Source organism: Amblyraja radiata, chromosome 35, assembly GCF_010909765.2.
Source record: "Amblyraja radiata isolate CabotCenter1 chromosome 35, sAmbRad1.1.pri, whole genome shotgun sequence".
NCBI lineage: Eukaryota > Metazoa > Chordata > Chondrichthyes > Rajiformes > Rajidae > Amblyraja > Amblyraja radiata.
The window spans coordinates 6,104,437-6,125,449 of record NC_045990.1 but is presented as its reverse complement, the minus strand read 5'-3'; the positions used below and the strand labels follow the sequence as shown (position 1 = coordinate 6,125,449).

The 21,013-nt window shown below is 45.1% G+C and overlaps 1 protein-coding gene across 1 annotated transcript; it reads left to right on the top strand.

The window, feature by feature from the left end:
- The first annotated feature begins 6,661 nt into the window (after window positions 1–6,661).
- LOC116991800 (keratin, type 1 cytoskeletal 11-like) lies at window positions 6,662–20,309 on the top strand. Its single transcript, XM_033050746.1, has 8 exons — window positions 6,662–7,187; window positions 10,794–10,876; window positions 12,202–12,358; window positions 14,039–14,200; window positions 15,000–15,125; window positions 16,156–16,376; window positions 17,399–17,454; window positions 19,995–20,309. Exons 1-8 carry the CDS (start codon window positions 6,726–6,728, stop codon window positions 20,015–20,017), a joined length of 1,290 nt encoding a protein of 429 aa, XP_032906637.1. The 5' UTR covers window positions 6,662–6,725; the 3' UTR covers window positions 20,018–20,309.
- The last annotated feature ends 704 nt before the right edge of the window (window positions 20,310–21,013 follow it).

Sequence of the window (21,013 nt, the reverse complement as noted above, 5' to 3'; positions counted from 1 at the left end):
ATGTTAAAATTAAGATGCATAGAAAATTAGGATTTGGAAAGATTTCTCGAACCATTTGACTATGGTTTAGTACAATGTTTAAAGTTTACACTAATCGCATGCAGAAACCTGACATTTTCTGGGTAACTCCCAAAATGGTTACTTTGAGATTTTGGCCAATTCTTTTTTTAGAGGTACAATGTGGAAACAGCCCACCGAGTCAGTGCCGACCAGTGATCCCCGTACACGAGCACTATCCTACACACACTGGCTCTGCGGCGCTGGATTTGGATTTGGAGCGCCGCAGAGCCAGAGATCGAGTTCGCCGGGGTCGGAGCTCCAGCCGGCGCGGCCGGAGGACTACGAGTGCCGCGGTCTCCGCTCTCCGGGGAGGGGACAGCCGCTCCAGACTTTTCCAAGCCGCTGAGGAATGTTTCACCCGACGCCGATGTTTCATCTTTACGGCAAGAGGGCCCTGAAAATCATCGGACTGGCTGCACGGCCACAGATGGGCCCTGACCTCGGGATGTTTCACAGAGGAAGAGGACTTAACTTTCTGGTGCCTTTCCCCCGCAGTGGAAATGTTTTGATTCTGCTGTGGGGTATGTTTGTGTTGAACTCTGTAATATGTTGTGTCCATTTTTATTCATTTTTTTAAAAAACCTTTTTCTATGGTTTGCAATGGAACTTATTATTATTTAAATTATGTAAAGCGCTTTGGGGTCAATGCAAATTGGCTTAAAATGCGCTATATAAATAAAGTTTACTTACTTACTTACTAGGGACAATTTACAATTTTGACTGCAAAGATTACTACAAAAAGTAGTAAACACTGCCCAGTCCATCATCGGCTCTGACCTTCCTTCCATCGAGGGGATTTATCGCAGTCGCTGCCTCAAAAAGGCTGGCAGTATCATCAAGGACCCGCACCATCCTGTCCACAGACTCATCTCCCTGCTACCTTCAGGTAGAAGGTACAGGAGCCTGAAGACTGCAACAACCAGGTTCAGGAATAGCTACTTCCCCACAGCCATCAGGCTATTAAACCTGGCTCGGACAAAACTCTGATTATTAATAACGCATTTTCTGTTATTTGCACTTTATCAGTTTATTTATTCATGTGTGTGTATATATTTATATCATGGTATATGGACACACTGATCTGTTTTGTAGTAAATGCCTACTATGTTCTGTGTGCTGAAGCAAAGCAAGAATTTCATTGTCCTATACAGGGACACATGACAATAAACTCACTTGACTTGACTTGACTTGAACCTACAAACCTGTACGTCTTTGGAGAGTGGAATGAAACCAGAAGACCCCGGGGAAAACCCAAGTGGTCACGGGGACAACGTACAGACTCCATACAGACAGCACCCGGAGTCAGGATTGAACCCGGGTCTCTGGCACTGTAAGGCAGCAACTCTACCGCTGCACCACCATAGTCCCGATCAAGTGATCTCCACACATAACTGGTCAATGGCTGCCAACAGTATCCAGCTACAGTACAGTACAGGCTTACCCACCATGGAAAATCTTAGGCATTTGGTATTTGAAGCCACATAGAAGATGCAGAGATGCTGCCACTATTGTGACCATGTGATATTGGCAGTGTTGCCATCTTCAAAAAATGAGCCATTAGCCTTAATCGCATTTGGGAAACACTATTGAAAATATCCCCAGGCTGTTTATACTGTGAGATTTCCTTTGTGATATATGCCATCTGTTAATGGCAAGATTTCAGCCCACCAAGGAACTAGTGTACAATCCTTGAAGTGTATGTCTGCGTAGTTCGACTTTACCATGTAAGTTTAGAGTTAGGTCCATTATTGTCCAGAGTACCGAGGTACAGTGAAAGGCTGTGTTTTGCATGCCATCCAAATGGGTCAGGTAATACTATACATAAATACAATTAAGTCAAACTCAAGCACAATAGATGGAACAATAAAGGGGAGGCCATTTAAGACTGAGGTGAGAAAAAACTTTTTCACCCAGACAGTTGTGAATTTGTGGAATTCCCTGCCACAGAGGGCAGTGGAGGCCAAATCACTGGATGGATTTAAGAGAGAGTTAGATAGAGCTCTAGGGGCTAGTGGAATCAAGGGATATGGGGAGAAGGCAGGCATGAGTTATTGATAAGGGACGATCAGCCATGATCACAATGAATGGCGGTGCTTGCTCGAAAAGGGGCAAATGGCCTCCTCCTGCACCTATTTTCTATGTTTCTATGTTTCTATATAGTTCTCAGCATCAGTCCCATAGACAAAGTCTATGACCGCAATGGGATAGAGGTGAATCGGACAGCACCCTATCTTATGGAAGGACCATTCACAAGCCTGATAACAGAGGGGAAGAGGCTGTTCCTGAGTCTGGTGGTGTGTGTTTTCAAGCTTTTGTGCCCTCTGCTGGATGGGAGCAGGGAAAGAAGAAATGCCCTGGATGGACATGTAAACCAAGAACTCAGTGTGATTAATTTCCTTTGAAGAAGGATCCCAACCCAAAACGTTACCCATCCATGTTCTCCAGAGATGCTACCTGACCCACTGAGTTATTCCAGCTCATTGTATCTGAAGAAGGGTCCTGCCCAGAAATGACACCTATCCATGCTCTCCAGAGATGCTGCCTGAAATGCAGAGTTACTCCAGCACTTTAGGTCTGAAGAAGAATCCCGACCTGAAACGTCACCTGTTCGTGTTCTCCAGGAATGCTGCGCGACCCCATGGAGTTACTCCAGCACTCTTTTCGAACCAATCTCTAACTTGTTAACGTAGGTCCTTTTTAACAACATCAAATTAGATTAGATTAGATTAGATTATTTAATGACCACACAGTCAAGCTGGTGGAATTCAGGTTCAGTACAGGATGTTACAAGGTAGGCTGATTCCCGTCAAACATAACATAAAACACAACATCATACAATATACAGTACATGCATGGGGAGGATATGTGCTGTTATCATAGTGTGTTCAGAATTCGGATTGCGTGTGGGTAAAAACTGTTTTTAAATCGAGATGTCTTGGCGGGCAGTGAGCTGTAGCGCCTTCCTGATGGCAGCAGGTGGAAGATGTGGTGAGCTGGGTGGGAGGGATCAGAGATGATTTTCTTCACCCTTGACATGAACCGTTTGTGATGGAGTGATTCTATTGATGGAAGGGGAGTGCTGATGATTTTGGATGGAAATTTTCACACATGTTGTGTGGAAATTTTCACAGGGAATTTGCAAACATGCACCGTCCATTCAAATTTATTTTTTATTTGTTCAATCATTCACAGGGTGCGAACATCATGAGTAATATCGGCATGTATCATCCGTCCAAGCCATTGTCAACTGTGAACAAAGACTCTCACTATCTGTCTGATAACTCTCATAATAAACAGCGGAGTCTGGAGTTACATGGAGCTCACTCGGTGGGACCAGTTGATTTTCTTCCCTAAAGGGCACTTATGAAACCAGATGGGATTTTACAGTCCAGAATGTTCGTCAATATTAATTTAGTTCCATTCTCATTTAATTCCCCAACTTCCATGATGGGAGTGGAATTTGTGTTTGAACCAGTAGATCAGAACTCTGGCTGTTAGCACGGTAACTTACCAACTACTTAATTCCACCCTCAAATATATCACCTGTGCATTGCACAATTCTAGTTTGTGAAACGTAGGCATCATAGGCAAAGTGTTTTTGCATAATGCTTACAAAGAAAGTTATGGAGGAAGTGATACAGTGAGACTTTGTGAAATTCTGCTGCAGTAATGCTGTACTGGTAGATTTTGGATTAACTCCAATTGATATTCTTTTTGCACCTAATACTCTAATATTCAACACCTATTAGTGCTACTTTTTTACGTTCAACAATAATATAATGAATTTTCTCTGTAAGTTTACAAGGAGCTCATGAAGCAGAACTCGGTGAGTTGAAAGGGTGTGAATGACTTAGTCATAGAAACATAGAAAAATAGGTGCAGGAGTAGGCCATTCGGCCCTTTGAGACAGCACCGCCATTCAATATGATCATGGCTGATCTTCTAAAACCCCATTCTGTCCTTTCCCCCCATATTCCTTGATTCCTTTATCCCTAAGAGCTAACTCTCTGTTGATTCCCTGTGAGTTTAAAGGTTGCCAGGGAACAGATGCCGGGTGAGTTACAGAAATCGTGAAGATTCGGCATTCAGCGAGTCAGATGCCAAACCATCGGGACCTCTGAGCATTTTGGAAGGGGATTATTGGAGCGCATGGCAGCAAAAAGAAAGACACAAAAAGCTTTCGGGTCGAGACCCATCTTCAGGCTGATTTGTTTACGAAAGAACTGCAGATGCTGGAACAGTCGAAGGTGGACAAAAAATGCTGGAGAAACTCAGTGGGTGAGACAGCATTGATGGAGCGAAGGAATAGGTGACGTTCAGGGTCTTGACCCGAAACATCGCCTATTCCTTCTCTCCATAGATGCTGCCTCACACGCTGAGTTTCTCCAGCATTTCTAGCCCACCTTCAGACTGATTTCACTCTTTCTCTACAGTTTACTCCTTCACACCAGCTTTTTGAGTGAAGGAAAATATCTGCTTATCATTCAATTACTGACAGCATCGTAACATCCCACCCTCTGTTCTCAGCCAAGTTAGTAACTCCAGCTGATGTTGATTGATGCACTCAGAATCTGGGCTTTGAAATGTTTCTCTTGTTATTTTTAGGCAACTGGAAGAGTTATTTACTGACACCTTAGGCTAGGATTCACCGTTCTGGGCTTGGTAAAACTTGCACTAAAAACCTGTCGAGACAGAACAAAAGCTAATTCTTCTTTGGAATTAGACGATTAAGTAATGTTCTTAAATTAATCCAGCCCAAAGGCTAACACACAATTTATATATTTGCATTTGTTTTTCAATATAGTGTGTGTGCGAACCCAAGCGGGGGAAAGAGGGAAGATAGAGTGAATTGTGATCTACCTTGTAAATGGGAAAAAGTCACCAAACTGCTGACTCTTTGCAAACACTTGTTCAAAGCTGAATCACTTAGAAACGTAGAAACATAGAAAAATAGGTGAGCCATTTGGCACTTTGACCCAGCACCGCCATTCAATATGATCATGGCTGATCATCCAGAATCAGTACCCCGTTCCTGCTTTCTCCCCATATCCCTTAATTCCTTTAGCCCCAAGAGCTGAATCTAACTCTCTCTTGAAAACATCCAGTGATTTGGCCTCCACTGCCTTCTGTGGCAGAGAATTCCACAGATTCACAACTCTCTGGGTGAAAAGGTTTTTTCTCATCTCAGTACTAAATGGTTTGCTTATTCTTAAACTGTGACCCCTGATTCTGGATTCCCCCAACATGGAGAACATTTTTTCCGCATCTAGCCTGTCCAATCCTTAAAGAATTTTGTAATAACAAACCTGTCTTCATTGACAGGCTGGTATGGAGGGAGTCACCAACTCAGGATATTGATGCCATTGTAAAGAAAGTCCACCAATGTCCCATTTTTTCCGAAGATGGGACAATATCCTGGACAATACAGCTCACCCCCTCCATGACACACTGGTCAACCTGAGGAACACCTTCAGCAACAGACTGGTTCCACCAAGATGCAGCACAGAACGCCACAGGTGATCCTTCTTCCCTTTGGCTATCAAACTGTACAACTTCTCCCCCTTCTGTCGTGGGGTAGACTGAGACTGACTCCTCTCCCCCCCCCCTCTATAAACGCCCCATCAGCTTGCCCATCCATAACCATATAACATATAACCATATAACAATCACAGCACGGAAACAGGCCATCTCGACCCTTCTAGTCCGTGCCGAACACTTACTAGACTAGGTGTCCAATCTACACTACTCCCACCTACCCGTGTTTCACCTGTATCCCTCTAAACCTTGTATCATGTACCTGTCCAGGTGTCTTTTGAATTGAATTGAATTGGATTTCCTTTCTTGTCATTCAAACAAGTTTGAACGAGATGTTGTACCATGCAGTCATGAGGGTAAAATGCATCAAAACATACAATTAACACAATTTAACACAAACATTCATCACAGTGAATTTCCAGACACCTCCTCGCTGTGATGGAAGGCAAAAAGTCTTATCTCTGCCTTATAATTTCTGCCCCAGCAGCTCATCCCAGATCTCTGTGTGAAAACGTTGCCGCTCAGACTCCAATTCAATAATTCCCCTCTCACGTGGGAAGGATCGGAGGGGTGAGTGTGGAGAGGGTATGGAGAGGGAAGGGAGTGGAGAGGATTGTTAGGAGAGGGAAGGGTGTGAAGAGCTGAGGATACTGAGAGGGTGAGAATGAGGGGGGAGGTGTGGTAGGATCAATGGGGGTGGGGTGTGGCAGTGATTGGAAGTATTGGGCATGTGAGACAGATCTGTGGGAATACTGGGACTATGGAATCATCCCACAAGCTCTCCCCTCCCCAGCCACCACCCATCAAGATACATTTATTGAAACTGATTGATGGTACAACAAAAGGTGCCTGTCAGCACTTGCAAACCGAAGCAGCAAAGCAAGGGGAGGGGTTGGTCTTTTTTTTTTTTTTTGGCAGTCAGTTTTGAGGAAGGTGATCGTTGGAGTCCAATGAGATTGGAGGGGAGGGGTGGAGCACCTGTATCTTCTGGGCCATAAAAGCTGGTGGAGAAGGCAGGTGAACGGCACGGTTGAGAGATCGGTAGACTTCCCAACTCAACAGCGCCGTCCTCCGAGGTAGTGAGTCAGAGTTCCACTTTTTGCCTTCTGGTATAATCTAGCGCAGCGATCATGCATCGCCAATCCACTAGCTTCTCTCAGCGGCAGTCCTCAGGAGGTGGGGGTAGTGGAAGCTTCAGAAGGTCCACGGGTGGTTCATTTGGGGGCAGTGGGTTCTCAATTGGAAGCGGCAGTAGTATTGGGTATGGATTTGGAGGCGGCAGTGGTGGTAGTAGTGGGTATGCATTTGGAGGCGGCGGTGGTGGTGGGATGTCAGCGGCAGGCAGCTTCTCATCAAGTTCCTGCAGTGCAAGCTCCTCATTAATGGGAGGGGCAGGGGGGCTGATTGGCAATGAGAAACACACCATGATTACCCTCAACGATAGATTGGCTATCTATCTGGAGAAGGTCAGGAGTCTGGAAAAAGCAAACACAGAGTTGGAAGTGAAGCTGAGAGCGTTCCAAGTCGGCACAGCCTTGAAGCCCATTGACTATGCTGCCTACGATGCAATCATCAAGCCCATCAGAGATCAGGTAAGAGTCGACCTTTGTAAGAACACGCCTTGTTAGCTTTCATAGCAAAGGGATTTGAGTATAGGAGCAGGGAGGTTCTACTGCAGTTGTACACGGTCTTGGTGAGACCACACCTGGAGTATTGCGTACAGTTTTCGTCTCCAAATCTGAGGAAGGACATTATTGCCATAGAGGGAGTGCAGAGAAGGTTCACCAGACTGATTCCTGGGATGTCAGGACTGTCTTATGAAGAAAGACTGGATAGACTTGGTTTATACTCTCTAGAATTTAGGAGATTGAGAGGGGATCTTATAGAAACTTATAAAATTCTTAAGGGGTTGGACAGGCTAGATGCAGGAGGATTGCTCCCGATGTTGGGGAAGTCCAGGACAAAGGGTCACAGCTTAAGGATAAGGGGGAAATCCTTTTAGGACCGAGATGAGGAAAACATTTTTCACACAGAGAGTGGTGAATCTGTGGAATTCTCTGCCACAGAAGATAGTTGAGGCCAGTTCATTGGCTATATTTAAGAGGGAGTTAGATGTGGCCCTTGTGGCTAAGGGGATCAGAGGGTATGGAGAGAAGGCAGGTACGGGATACTGAGTTGGATGATCAGCCATGATCATATTGAATGGCGGTGCAGGCTCGAAGGGCCGAATGGCCTACTCCTGCACCTAATTTCTATGTTTCTATGTTCTATCTGGGACATATGACAATAAAACACTCTTCACTCTTGACTCATCACTACTTCCCATTCCTTGCATCACTTTCTTACCACGATGCTCAATATGTTGTTTTGTTTTAGATAGAAACATAGAAATAGGTGCAGGAGGAGGCCATTCGGCCCCCTTGAGCCAGCATCGCCATTCATTGTGATCATGGCTGATCGTCCCCTATCAATAACCCATGTCTGCCTTCTCCCCATATCCCTTGACTCCACTAGCCCCTAGAGCTCTATCTAACTCTCTCTTAAATCCATCCAGTGACTTGGCCTCCACTGCCCTCTGTGGCAGGGAATTCCATAAATTCACAACTCTCTGGGTGAAAAAGTTTTTTCTCACCTCAGTCTTAAATGACCTCCCCTTTATTCTAAGATAACCCTTTGCAGGGTTTAAAGCCCTGTCCCACGGTACGAGTTCATTCCAAGAGCTCTCCCGAGTTAGAAAAAAATCAAACTCGTGGTAAGCACGGAGAATGAACGTAGCGGGTACGTCGGAGCTCGGGGACGTCTCTTAGCGGCTCGTAACGCTAACGGCAGGTACTCGGGAAGACTCGCTAACGGCAGGTAAGCACGGGAAGATTCGTGAAGATTTTTCAACATGATGAAAAATGTCCACGAGAGCCCCGAGTCCACTGAAATCTCCGAGTTCGAATCCGGGCAAACTCGGGAGAACTCTTGGAATGAACTCGTACCGTGGGACAGGGCTCGGCTCTACATTTCTTTCAGAATTGTGCAATTTGCCTCCAATTTGATTTTAAGCACGGAGTGCTGGAATAACTCAGCGGGTCAGGCAGCATCTCTGCTTAAGATCTTTGGGCAGCATATCTGGAGCAAAAGGGTGGGTGACGTGCCGGGTTGGAACCCTTCTTCAGAGACGAAAGGTTACACATTCTTAGGGATGCTGCCTGTCTCCTGGAGTTACTCAAGCGCTTTGTGTCTATCCTCGGTATAAACCAGCACCTGCAGTTCCTTCCTACATATCCAATTTAATTTTGCTCTGCTTAGCTCTCTGTTGCTGTTTTGAAGTGTGGACTTTAAAATGTTAATAATGCTCAAAATGTTCTTGCATTTATCGAAGTGGCGTCAGACTTAATTTGATGGTGTGGAATTATGGAATGTATGCCTAGGAGGAGCAAATAAGGTGGGGGAGGGAGGGAGGGGGTGGGGTGTCTGGCCTCGGCCAAACAAGGTTGAAACTCTCTCCAATCTGATAGTTCTTGCACTGGTTGCTTTTGGTTGTTTATTAGGATTAGATAATTGTATTACTTCACAGAATTAATTAAAGCCTTTCATCTTGTTCAGACCTATGAGCAAAATGGATAGAAGGAGAGGGAGCAGCTTTAGAAATCTCTGTCCTTTTAGCATTCAGGTTGACAAGCCAGGAGAACGAAGGTAGATAAAAATGCTGGGGGAACTCAGCGGGTGAGGCAGCATCTATGGAGCGAAGGAATAGATGTAGATCACCTTTTCCTTCGCTCCATAGATGCTGCCTCACCCGCTGAGTTTCTCCAGCATTTTTGTCAAGTCAATTTTATTTCTATAGCACATTTAAAAACAACTCTCGTTGACCAAAGTGCTTTACATCAGTGCAGGTACTAACATGCTTCATACAGTGGTACATAGATCTAACAATACATACATAGCGCTCCCTCAGAGGACCTCAAGAAAGGCTTGAGAGTAGAAATAAGTTTTAAGTTTAGACTTAAAAGAGGTGATGGAGGGAGCAGTTCTGATGGGAAGAGGGATACTGTTCCATAGTATCTGCCTTCGATTTTTCCAGCATCTGCAGTTCTTTCTTAAACAGTCAGGAGAACGAGGTCCTTTGAACCAAGAATGCTGTCAAACTTGAAGCTCCAGTTGTGAAATTTGATCTAACAGGAGCACTGGTGATGAAGAAGCTTTAATCTGATCCGCAGACAGCTTTATGATGTTATTGCCATTTCCTTGACCAAAAGAAATGACAGTCGATGACTTTCAATTCATGCTCAATTTTGCAACACCTCAAAAGTGTTAATGTTTCAGTGGTTTTAAATTATGATAACTTGGCTCTTTCAAAGTATTCCTAAAGTGGTTTCAAACTGCTGCTCTTTGCATGACATATCCCCATAACCTCTGACACCTGTACTGAACAAGAGTCTCCACCTTAAAAATATCCACTGACTTGGGGCCTCCACAGCCTTCTGTGGCAAAGAATTCCCACAGATTCATCAACCTCTGACTAAAGAAATTCCTCCATCTCCTTCCTAAAAGAACATCCTTTAATTCTGAGGCTATGATCTCTAGTCCTAGACTCTCCCACTAGTGGAAGCATCCTCTCCACATCCACTCTATCCAGGCCTCTCACTATTCCACTGCGCTGCAAACGGCAGTGACCCACCGGAACCAAGGGAACAAATTACCGCTGCAAACATAAATTGATCAGCTGAGAAGGTTCTTGGCTGCAACCTTCCCTCCATTAATGAACTGTACACTGCAGGGGCCAGGAAGCGAGCGGGTAAGATCACCTCTGACCCCTCTCACCCTGGCCACAAACTCTTAGAATCACTTCCCTCTGGAAGGCGACTCCGGATTGTCAAAGCTGCCACAGCCAGACATAAAAACAGTTTTTATCCACGAGTAGTTGCTCTACTCAAAAGCAAAAAATCTGTAGCCTCCCTTTGATCTGGTATTTTGTTGGTTCACATGCTTGATCATTAATGTTTTATTATTATTAATGTTTAGTGTTTTCTGAGTCATTCGTAACTGTCACTGCATGTCATGTTGTTACTTGTGGGTGGAGCACCAAGGCAAATTCCTTGTATGTGAATACTTGGCCAATAAACTTACATACTTACTTTATCTTATCGTAAACTGTAGCAACTCGACTGCACGTTCTCATGGGTAACTCATTCTGATTTTGCCTCCAGATCTTGAAAGTTCACCTTGCAAATGCCCGTGTGGCCCTGGACCTTGATAATGCAAGCCTGGCTGCGAGAGACTTCCAGTCTAAGTGCGTGAGCCATTTGTTGATGTGTACAGAAATGCAGCCACATTTTAAATTACGGGGCTTCCAAATAAAAATGTGACACCATTAACAACATCAGTTTATTTCCCATGGGCGTGCCAGTGTAATGGACAATATGGGAATTCTGATAGTCATTGAGTATATTACGGTGCTTATACATAATTTGCTGTTTATTACGCATCTGCAAAGTTCCTTCATGGTTTTTCTTTCATTTAGTTTATTATTGTCACATGTATCGAGGTACAGAGAAAAGCTTTTGTTTGAATGTTATCCAGTCAAAGAAAAGACGACTCATGGTTAAAGCCCACTGTCCGAGTTCATTCAAGAGTTCTCCCGTGTTTCCCCTGATTCGAACTCGGAGATTTATGGTAATAGCCGCTCATAGGTACTCGGGGCTCTCGTGGACATTTTTCAACATCTTTAAAAATCTTCACGAGCTTACCGCGTTTCCCGAGTACCTGCCGTTAGCGTTATGAGCCACTAAGTTACCACGAGTTTGATTTTTTAAACTCGGGAGAGCTCTTGCATGAGCATGTACAGTGGGACTGGGCAATTACAATCAAGTGGTCCACAGGGTACGGATATAGGATAAAGGGTGCAACATCCTAGCTTTAAACAACACCCTTGGGTATTTGATTTTTCTATCCTGCGAAAAAGGTCTTCCGACTGTCCACGCTATCTAAGCCCCTCGTAATTGTATTTATGTCCACCAGGTCTTCCTGAAACCTTCGGCATGCCGGATAAAACAATCCAAGTCTATCCAACTTCTCCCTATAGCTAATACCCCCTAATCTAGTCTGAAGAAGGGTCTTGCCCTGAAGCGTCACCCATTCCTTCTCTCCACAGATGCTGCCTGTCCCGTTGAGCTTCGCCAGCTTTTTGTGTCTATCTTCGGTGTAAACCAGCATCTGCAGTTCCTTCCTGCATAGGAACAGGTCTTTGGCCCGCAATGCCTTTGCTGAACATGATGCCAATATCAAGACATCGTCTGCCCGCATGTGATCGATATCCCTCTCTTCACTACATATCCATGTGCCTATCTAAAAGCCTCTTCAACGCCACTATTACACCTATCAAATTCCTACCCACACACACAATAGATAATACTAGGGCTGATAGTATAATGAAATGGTTAATACTGTACATATTTAACTTAAAAAATATATTGTTTTGTTGTCTATACTTGGGCCTCAATTGACAATGAACTGCAGTCCCCCCCAAATTGCACAGTTTTGTTACCTTGAGCTCAATGTACCTTTCATTCATGTACAATTTAAACAACGTCCCTATTCTCTACATCTTCAATTCAGATATGAAAATGAATTTAACACCAGGCAGATGGTGGAGGGTGATATAATGGATCTCAAAGCAATGAAGGAGGAATATATACGCAATTGTAAGGACATGGAAGGTGATATGACAGCTACGCAAGAAGAAATGGTGTATCTGAGGAAGAACCATGAAGAGGTATGGTATTCACGTTTGGCATTCACTCCTTTAGAGGTTTTAGTCAGAGTGATACAGTGTGGAAACAGGCCCTTCGGCCCAACTTGCCCACACCACCCAACATGTCCCAACTATACTAGTCCCATCTGCCCATGTTTGGTCCATATCACTCCAAACCTGTCCTATCCATGTACCTGGCCAACTGTTTCTTAAACGTTGGGATAGTCCCAGCCTCAACTACCCTCTCTGGCAGCTTATTCCATACACCCAACATCCTATGTATGAAAAGATTCCTATTAAATCTTTTCCCCTTCACCTTAAACCTATGTCCTCTGGTCCTCAATTCACCTACTCTGGGGAAGGGATTCCGTGCATGTCAAAACGTCAAAGTATCCTTTATTGTCATTCAGATCTTTTGGTCTGAATGAAATTTCATGCCCGATCTATTCCTCTCATGATTTTATACACCTCTATAAGATCACCCCCTCATCCTCCTGCGCTCCAAGGAATAGAGTCCCAGCCTACTCAACCTCTGCCTATAGCTCAGAGCCTCTAGCCCTGGCAACATCCTCATAAATCTTCATTCCTAATCCTTGTAGACATAGCCCCTGTTTACTTCAAAGAGGAGGAGACTAACACAAAGCTCATCTATTAAAACCCAATTCAGGATTCATTTCTATTGTTATTCATAACTCAGAAGATAAAGCATAGAAATGGATCTTCGGCCCATCGAGTCCATGCTGACCATCAATGACCCGTTCAAACTTTTTCTATGTTACCCTACTTTCTCATCACTTTATTCATAATTATTTCCGTTCATAATTTTAAAGATAAAACCCACCGAGTGCTTGCCCACCATCAATCACCCGTACACACTAATTGGATGTTATAATAATAATAATAATAATATATTTTATTGTCATTGCACAAAAATGCAATGAGATTTGGTATGCATCTTCCATCCGATGTCATCCCACACTCCTATCCATTCCCGACACACTCGGGGAAGTTCACAGAGGGCCAATTAACCTACAAACCCGCGTGTCTTTGGGATGTGGGAGGAAACCAGAGCGCCCAGAGAAAACCCACGAGGTCGTGGGGAGAACGTGCAAACTCTGCACAGACAGCATCTGAGGTCAGGTTTGAGACTGGGTCTCTGTGGCTGTGAGGCAGCAACTCTACTGCTGAGGGATTTGCGTTTAATGATGCTATCTCTACTCTCCAATTTGTTCGAGTTACGCACCTTCCTGAGATGGAACTATATTTTGGTTTTGCCTTTGTTGTCACTGGACTTTTCTACCGAATAACCAATGGCCGGAACAGTCCAGGATGAGACTCCATGCCAATAAGGCATCACCATCAAAAAATTAACGTTCAGAGCGACATATCCTATAATTAAGAAAATAATGTTCAGTTCATTCCTGAGATAGAAAATATTGGTTTGAAAGAACTTTTGGCTTTGCTTTGATCCTCTATTGATTATTGATTACATTTACTAAACGATAAAAAAAGGCACAAAGTGCTTGAGTAAATCAGCTGGTCAGGCAGCATCTTTGGAGAACATGTATAGGTGACGTTTTGGGTCAGGACCCTTCTTCTGAAAGTGGTTCAGGATGGGAAGAGGGACGGAGGCTCATCATAGTTTTGTACATGTTCAACAAGAGAAAATGCCATAATGTTTGTGATGCTTTGTTTATGCAGGAGCTGGTTGTCTTAAGGCAGCAAGTTGCTGGGACTGTCAGTGTGCAAGTGGATAGTTCTGATGCAACTGACCTGAGTAAACTACTGGCCGACATGCGAGCAAAACATGAAGCCTCTTGCAAGGCCAATCAAGATGCCATGAAAACCTGGTATGAGTCTCAGGTGCGTTTGCTTTTTCAGACAGAGACCCTTTGAGTGCACTGAATGGTGAATGAAATAGCCCAGCTAAATCTATCAGCTGGAATGAATGACTCCTGGCTCTTGGCATATTGCAGGGCAGCTTAAGAAAATAGGGATGAAATTTGGACTTTACTGAATCCAAATTAGATGATGACTCATTTAAAGAAAAAAAAATAAAGAAATCTCTTTAAAGTCTGCGATGCTCAGTTTAACAGCTATTGTGATCTCTAATCCTACGCTCAATCAAATTAACAAAAAAACTGTAGGCCCCAATAGAAAAAGATTTGGGAAATACTTGAATTGACGACACTGGGCTAGTACTCGCTGGAGTTCAGAAGGATGCGGGGGGGACCTCATTGAAACTTACCCGATAGTGAAAGACCTGGGTAGAGTGGATGTGGAGGGGATGTTTCCACGAGTGGGAAAGTCCAGGACTAGAGGCCGAAGCCTCAGAATAAAAGGACGTTCCTTTGGGAAGGAGATGAGGAGGAATTTCTTCAGTCAGAGGGTGGTGAAACTGGAATTAATTGCCACAGACTGCTGTGGAGGCCACGTCAATTTTTAAGGTAGAGATAGATAGATTCTTGACTAGTATGGGTGTCGGGAGTTATGGGGAGAAGGCAGGAGAATGGGGTTGAGAGGGATTGGGACTTGATGGGCCGAATGGCTTAATTCAGCTCCGAGAACCTATGATGCTGCATGTTGTCGCTATATTTGTGTCCAGGGATCTGGATTTGTGAATACTTTGTAATTTTTAGTGCAACTTTCCCTCTAATCCAAGGTCCAAACACAAACAGTTGCGGCCGTTCAAGTCAACGAGGCTGCAGAAGGTGCAAAACTGCAGCTCACGGAATTAAAACGGCAATGGCAAGCTCTTCAGACCGAGTACGATTCCCTCTGCAGTGCTGTGAGTTCAATTGGAGATGCTTACAAGATTTAGTTTGATGTTTAGGTTGATTAATGTCACATGTACCGAGGTACAGTGAAAAGCTTTTTTTTTTTTTTTGTATGCTATCCGATCAGGTCAGATAATACTATACATAACTACAGCCAAGTCGAACTCGAGTGCAATAAAGGGGAAGATACAAAGTGCTGAATATAGTTCTCGGCATTGTAGTTTAGTTTTGGAGTTCGGAGATCAAACTCCATGCCTAGAAGTGAGATACAGCAGTGCTTGCAAAGAGTTGTGTATGCAGCCCAGATCATCACACAAACCAACTCCCCTTTCCGTTGAGCCCGTCTACCTTTCATGCTGCCTCAGCAAGGCCATCAGCATAACCAAGGACCCTTCTCACCTCGTCTCTCCCCTCTCCCATCAGGCAAGAGTTACAGAAGTTAGAAAATGCATACCTCCAGATTCAGGGACAGTTTCTTCCCAGCTGTTATCAAGCAACTGAACCGTCCTCTCACCAGCTAGAGTGCGGTCCTGATCTCCCATCTGCCTCATTGGAGAACTTTGTACTATTTTACATAGAAAATAGGCGCAGGAGGAGGCCATTCGGCCCTTTGAGCCAGCACCGCCATTCATTGTGATCATGGCTGATCGTCCCCAATCAATAACCCGTGCCTGCCTTCTCCCCATATTCCTTGATTCCACTAGCCCCTAGAGCTCTCTCTTAAATCCATCCAGTGATTTGGCCTCCACTGCCCACTGTGGCAGGGAATTCCACAAATAATCGGTCTTTATCTTCAACTAAATATTGTTCCTTTTATCCTTTATCTGTACACTGTGGATGGCATGAGTGTAAACATGCATAGTTTTTGCTTTGACTGGATGCCTTGTCGAACAAGCATGAGGTGTCGATGGAAGGGAGGTTGGTTTGTGTGAAGGTCCATATCAGTCACCCCTGATACAGCAGATCTACATTAATATAATACTGGCCAATGTCTTTACAATGATCGGTGGAATAAAACTCCCTTTTTAATCCATTTGGCAGGTCTTCTCTCTCGAAACCTCTGTTGCAGGCATTCAAGATAATTATGCCGGGCAACTTAGCAGGTTGACGATGTCCATCTCCAGCCTCGAAATGGAGCTCGGCAATCTAAGGAATGACGTGGCGATGAAAACTAAGGAATATTCTGAACTCCTCAACATAAAGATGCAACTTGAGAAGGAAATTGCCACCTATAGAGAGCTCCTTCAAGGATCTGGTTTCAGGTTGGTTACCCCTTCCGAGGTTAGATCATTAACTGTTCATGTTGCACATTCAGCAAATTATTGGGTGTCAACACAGAGACTGTGTTGGGTGTCGACGTGAGTTCAAACACTTTAACTTTCAAAAGACATTGGGGAAAGATACATGGACATGAGGGGTTTAAAGGGACATGCACCACATCCAATGGATATTTTTAAGGCAGAGATAGATAGATTCTTGATTCATACAAGTGTCGGGGGTTATGGGGCGAAGGCAGGAGAATGTGGTTGATACAGAGAGATAGATCAGCCATGATTGAATGGCCGAGTAGACTTGATGGGCCGAATGGCCGAATTCTGCTCCTGTCACCATGAATTTATAAAATGGGATTGGTCCTGAACGGCAAGCGGGTCAGCATTGACAAGATGGGTCAAAGGGCCTGTTTCTGTTCTGTTCTGTACAGCTCTGTGGCCCATTTACCATTTAGAGAATATAAACCAAGCCAATTAGCTTACATGCCCGCACGACTTTGGGATGTGGGAGGAAACCCAAGCAGTCACACACGGAGAACATGCAAACTCCACGTAGACAGCACTGTAAGGGGGGGGGGGGGGTCAGGATTGAACCTGTGTCCCTGGTGCTATGAGTCAGCAGCTCAACAGGAGGGGTGAGGGGAGGGAGATGGAGAGGGGGGGGAGAGAGGGGTGGGGGAGGGGGAGAGAGGTGTGGGGGATATGGGGTACCACCATGAGGTACCACCTCCAATTTAAATTCCATTTGGAATATTTTGGAGGGCCAAGAACCAAAAATCAGCTGCCCTTTGAACTGGCTGAATCAAGTTTAGAATGATGTTAATTTTCGAGCCAAGCGTTTGGGGAACTGATGCTGGTTTAAGCATCAGGTGCAGTGTCTGAGCTCCGACCAACTACTTTCAGTAGGAGGAAACCTGCCCACCGCAATTAGTAACTCTAAGTCCATTTTACGTGCTTGTTTATGTAATGCTGTTCACCACTTTACAATGAATCTGTTTGGTGTTCCATCACAGCCAATCGATAAGTGGCGGACAGGAGACTAGTAATGTGACTGTCGTCAAAACAATTGGTGAGCATTCTATTAAAACAAAATCATGGTTCACATAATATGCTTTTACTTATACCCTGCCTTGGATATCTTTCATTATTATGTTCTATATTAGATATAATTTAGATTAGATTAGATATAGATTAGATATAATTTATTGCCACACAGCCAGGCTGGTGGAAATTTGGGTTGTCTGCAGCGATACAATAATAAAGAACACACAACCACAATAAAACTGTAACACAAACATCCACCACAGCATTCATCACTGTGGTGGAAGGCACAAAATTTGGCCAGTCCTCCTCCATTTCCCCCCCGTGGTCAGGACCAGAGTCCAGAGTCAGTCCAGGATCGGCTCTTCCTCACCGGAGACCGCGGCTTTAAGTTGTTGTAGGCCGCAGGCCGGCGGTCTAGATTTAAAGTCCCCGCCGCAGCCAGAAGCACCGTAGACTGCAGGGCCGGCGGTCGAAGCTCCCCTCCAGGGGTGATGGTAAGTCCATGCCGGACCCGCGGTAGAAGTCGGCCGCGGGCCGGCAGTGATGGCTTCTTCTTCCCCCGGGTCCCCAACGTGAGATCCCGGGCTGTAGATGCCGCACCAGCTGGAGCTCTGCAGACCGCGACTTCAGGCCGCGACTTCAGGCTGCCGGCTGCCCCGGGCCAGCGAAACGGAGCGCTCCCCTCCAGCGAGCCCCAGCGAGGGCTCACCCGCTCCACGCCGAGAGTCCACGCTGCGCCCGCCGGGCGCGTCTCCGGGAAAGGCCGCGTCGATCCTTGATGTTAGGCCACGGGGGAGGCGACCTGGAAAAACTCGCCTCTCCACGTGAGGAGGCGACCGAAGCGGTTTCCCCCTCACCCCCCCACACCACCCCCCACACAAACACACGAAGAAACATTAAATACAGACTTTAAAACATACTAAAAAAATAAAAAAAGGTTGAAAAACTGACGAGCTGCATGACATGGCTGCTGCCAGAGCAGCGCCCACTACAGGCTACAGAGTGATATATCTCTCTCTATATCACCGTCTATGTCCCATTCCCCTCTCCCCTGACCCTCGGGCTGAAGATTCCGATTCAGATTCAAGTTTATTGTCATTGTGCAGTGTACAGTACAGAGACAACGAAATGCAGTTAGCATCTCTATAGAAGAGCGACATAAATATGAGCAATAAATAAAACTATTTACGTGCATACAGTCATAGAATTTTTTTCCTGGTGGGAGGAGTGTCCGGGGGGGGGGGGGGGGGGTGATTGGTACAGTGTTGAGTAGTGTAACAGCCGCAGGGAAGAAGCTGTTCCTGGACCTGCTGGTCCGGCAATGGAGAGACCTGTAGCGCCTCCCGGATGGTAGGAGGGTAAACAGTCCGTGGTTGGGGTGAGAGCAGTCCTTGGCGATGCTGAGCACCCTTCGCAGACAACGCTTGCTTTGGACAGACTCAATGGAGGGGAGTGAGGAACCGGTGATGCGTTGGGCAATTTTCACTCTAAGAAGGGTCTTGACCCGAAATGTCACCAATTCCTTTTTTCCAGAGATGCTGCCTGACCTGCTGAGCTACTCCAGCTTTTTGTGTCCATCTTCAGTTTGAAGCAACATCTGCAGTTCCTTCCCACACCTATCCATGTTCTCTGGCGATGTTGCCTGGCCTGCTGCATTTTGTGTCCTTCTCCTTATTAACCACCAACTCACTTTATTTCTACTGCTTATACAATGATAATCCCTTGCTTGGTTATAGCAGGCAATCAGCAATAACTGACACCACCTCCCCCTTTCCCCATGGTCCGTTATAACGAGGGTTTAAACCCCTGTCCCACGGTACGAGTTAATTCCAAGAGTACTCCCGAGTTTGCCCTGATTCGAGATTTACGGTAATGGCCACTCGTCGGTACTCGGGGCTCTCGTGGACATTTTTCATCATGTTGAAAAATCTTCACGAGTCTTCCCGAGTTCCTGCCGTTAGCGCTAAGAGACGTCCCCGAGCTCTGACGTACCCGCCACGTTCATTCTCCGTGCTTACCACGAGTTTGATTTTTTTTATTAACTCGGGAGAGCTCTTGGAATGAACTTGCACTGTGGGACAGGGCCATTAGTGTATAGCGGATCCTTAATCTTCCTTGGGTAGACACAAAATGCTGGATTAACTCAGTGGGACAGGCAGCATCGCTGGAGAGAAGTAATGGGTGACGTTTTCGGTCAAGACCCTTCTTCTTTGTCGACTTTTACGTTCCACTGCTTAACTTCCTTAACTCCCCGAACATGAGTTTTTTGAAATTCCCTCTATCGTTCAAATACGTTTTTCGTGCCACATTCTTTTTAATCGGAACAAGTCTGAAGAAGAGTCCCGACCCGAAATGCCAATTGTCCATTTCCCTCAACAGATGCTGCCTGACCTGCTGAGTTCCTCCAGCACTTTGTGTTTTGTTCAATTTTCCAGCATCTGTAGTTCTTTGTCCCCCTAATGAGAGTTGACCTCCCTTTGTACATCACTAGTGAATGTTGGATGGAATGTTCACATCTTGCTTCTGATTGCAATTGGTGATAATAATATATATTTTATCTTCCAGAAACAAGAACAGTAAGAAGTTAAAGCCTAACAACATTCAAACACTGATATCGTGGCATTGGTACGAGCTTGGTGATGCACCCTGCTTCCACTTGGTCAAAAGGTTGTGACGTTGACCTCTTCTGTAACTTCTTCAAACCTCATGTACTCAGAGTAAACCTGCTTCTGATATGTAATGGTTGGTGTTTCCCTGGGGCTTCAGTTGACTGCTTGTGTCCACTGTTTAAACTCTAACTCTGATTGTATTCAATAATTGCACGCTATGGAGATAGTCGGGCGGAAGAATAAAATCAATAAAGCATTTAGCAGCATTCAACACAGTGTATTTTTTTTCGTCAAAAAAAATATCACATATACTATTCTTTAGTCAGGGTGGTGAATCTGTAGAATTATTTGCCACAGAAGGCTGTGCAGGCAAGGTCAATGAATATTACTAAGGCAGAGAGATTTTTGGGTACACAAAAAAAGCTGGAGAAACTCAGCGGGTGCAGCAGCATCTATGGAGCGAAGGAAATAGGCAACGTTTCGGGCCGAAACCCTTCTTCGATTTTCCAGCATCTGCAGTTCCTTCTTAAACACTTTATAGATTTTTGGGTGATGTTTTGGGTTGAGACCCTTCTTCGGACATGAAGTCTGAAGAAGGGTCTCGACTTGAAATGTTAGCAATTCCTTCTATCCAGAGATGCTGCCTGCCCTGCTGAGTTACTCCAGCATTTAGTGTCTATCTTTGGTGTAACCCAGCATCTGCAGTTCCTTCCTACGCTGTAACTTTGTTGGCTTAGCTAACTTTGGCGGCACAGTTGGTAGAGTGAGCTGTCACAGCATCAGATACCTGAGTTTCGATCCTGATTTCCATGTGGAGTTTGCACGTTGACCACGTGGGTTTCCTCCGGGTGCTCTGGTTTCCTCCCGCACCCTGAAGCCACGGTTCTTAACCTTTTTGGCACCAGTACGCGCATATGCGAACAAAATACTATATGTATCTTTCTTAGGTTAGAAACATAGAAATTAGGTGCAGGA

Bases quoted from the DNA above. Each gene is read 5' to 3' on its own strand.
- LOC116991800 (XM_033050746.1), top strand. From the start codon at position 6,726: ATGCATCGCCAATCCACTAGCTTCTCTCAGCGGCAGTCCTCAGGAGGT. The intron at 7,188-10,793 runs GTAAGAGTCGAC...TTTTGCCTCCAG, and splicing joins TCAAGCCCATCAGAGATCAG to ATCTTGAAAGTTCACCTTGC. The intron at 16,377-17,398 runs GTTGGTTACCCC...GTTCCATCACAG, and splicing joins CTTCAAGGATCTGGTTTCAG to CCAATCGATAAGTGGCGGAC.